The sequence below is a fragment of the Manihot esculenta genome, chromosome 7 (genome assembly GCF_001659605.2).
Source record: "Manihot esculenta cultivar AM560-2 chromosome 7, M.esculenta_v8, whole genome shotgun sequence".
NCBI classification, from domain to species: Eukaryota; Viridiplantae; Streptophyta; class Magnoliopsida; order Malpighiales; family Euphorbiaceae; genus Manihot; species Manihot esculenta.
Genome location: NC_035167.2, coordinates 16010971 through 16011873, shown reverse-complemented (window position 1 = coordinate 16011873; position 903 = coordinate 16010971). Strand labels below are relative to the sequence as shown.

Sequence of the window (903 nt, the reverse complement as noted above, 5' to 3'; positions counted from 1 at the left end):
AAGGGTATACTTGTCTTGAAATTTCTTCTGGTCGTCTTTTTATCTCACGCCATGTCTTGTTTTTTGAGCAGAAGTTTTCTTTTAAGAAGTTGGATGATAATGGCACTACCTCAGTGGCTGAAGTGAATCCTACATCCATTTCATTACCACCCATTCCACCTTTATCAAATACACAACCTGGTATCCTAGGAGCAGCTCCAAAATGCAACTTACAAACCTCTCCTAGACATCAAAATGACGCTGCTTCCATTACTCCAGCCCTTACCCAAAACAACGCCACAACTGACACAAGTCAGGTCCACATGCCAAGCCATCACCTGAGCGCACCGTATCACTAAATACTAACCAAATTGAGCTGATCAACTTTCATCATGTTCCTTTGCAAGTTAAGACACATTCCATGGTGACTAGACAGCAAACGGGCAAGCTCAAACCGCAAACTCCATGGTCTCCAAAGTTAAATAATGTGACTGCTTCTTTCTCAGTACCTAGTTGCTATACTCAAGCTGTCAAAGATCCAAATTGGCGTGATGCCATGATTCAAGAGCTTAATGCTTTAATTCAAGCCGGAACTTGGAAATTCGTCCCTCGGGACAAGGCACAGAATATAGTTGGTTGTAAATGGGTGTTCAGAGTTAAACAGAAATCTAATGGCAGTATTGATAGATATAAGGCTTGCCTTGTTGCTAAAGGATATCATTAACGTCGCGGCATTGATTACTTTGAAACCTTTTCACCGGTTGTCAAACCAATTACTATTCGAATAATTTTGTCCTTAGCCATCTCAAATGGTTGGTTTCTAATGCTTTTCTGCATGGAGATTTGGATGATGAAGTTTACATGGAGCAGCCTCCAGGTTTCACTGATACATCTAAACCAGATCATGTTTTTCGTCTACGCCGT

General features: G+C 41.2%; 1 protein-coding gene across 1 annotated transcript; it reads left to right on the top strand.

The window, feature by feature from the left end:
• Positions 1-400: 400 nt before the first annotated feature.
• LOC110618983 (uncharacterized mitochondrial protein AtMg00820-like) lies at positions 401-703 on the top strand. The gene has a single exon (XM_021762249.2). It carries the CDS (start codon positions 401-403, stop codon positions 701-703), a length of 303 nt encoding a protein of 100 aa, XP_021617941.2.
• The last annotated feature ends 200 nt before the right edge of the window (positions 704-903 follow it).

Coding starts and splice junctions, on each gene's coding strand:
- LOC110618983 (XM_021762249.2), top strand. CDS start 401: ATGGTGACTAGACAGCAAACGGGCAAGCTCAAACCGCAAACTCCATGG.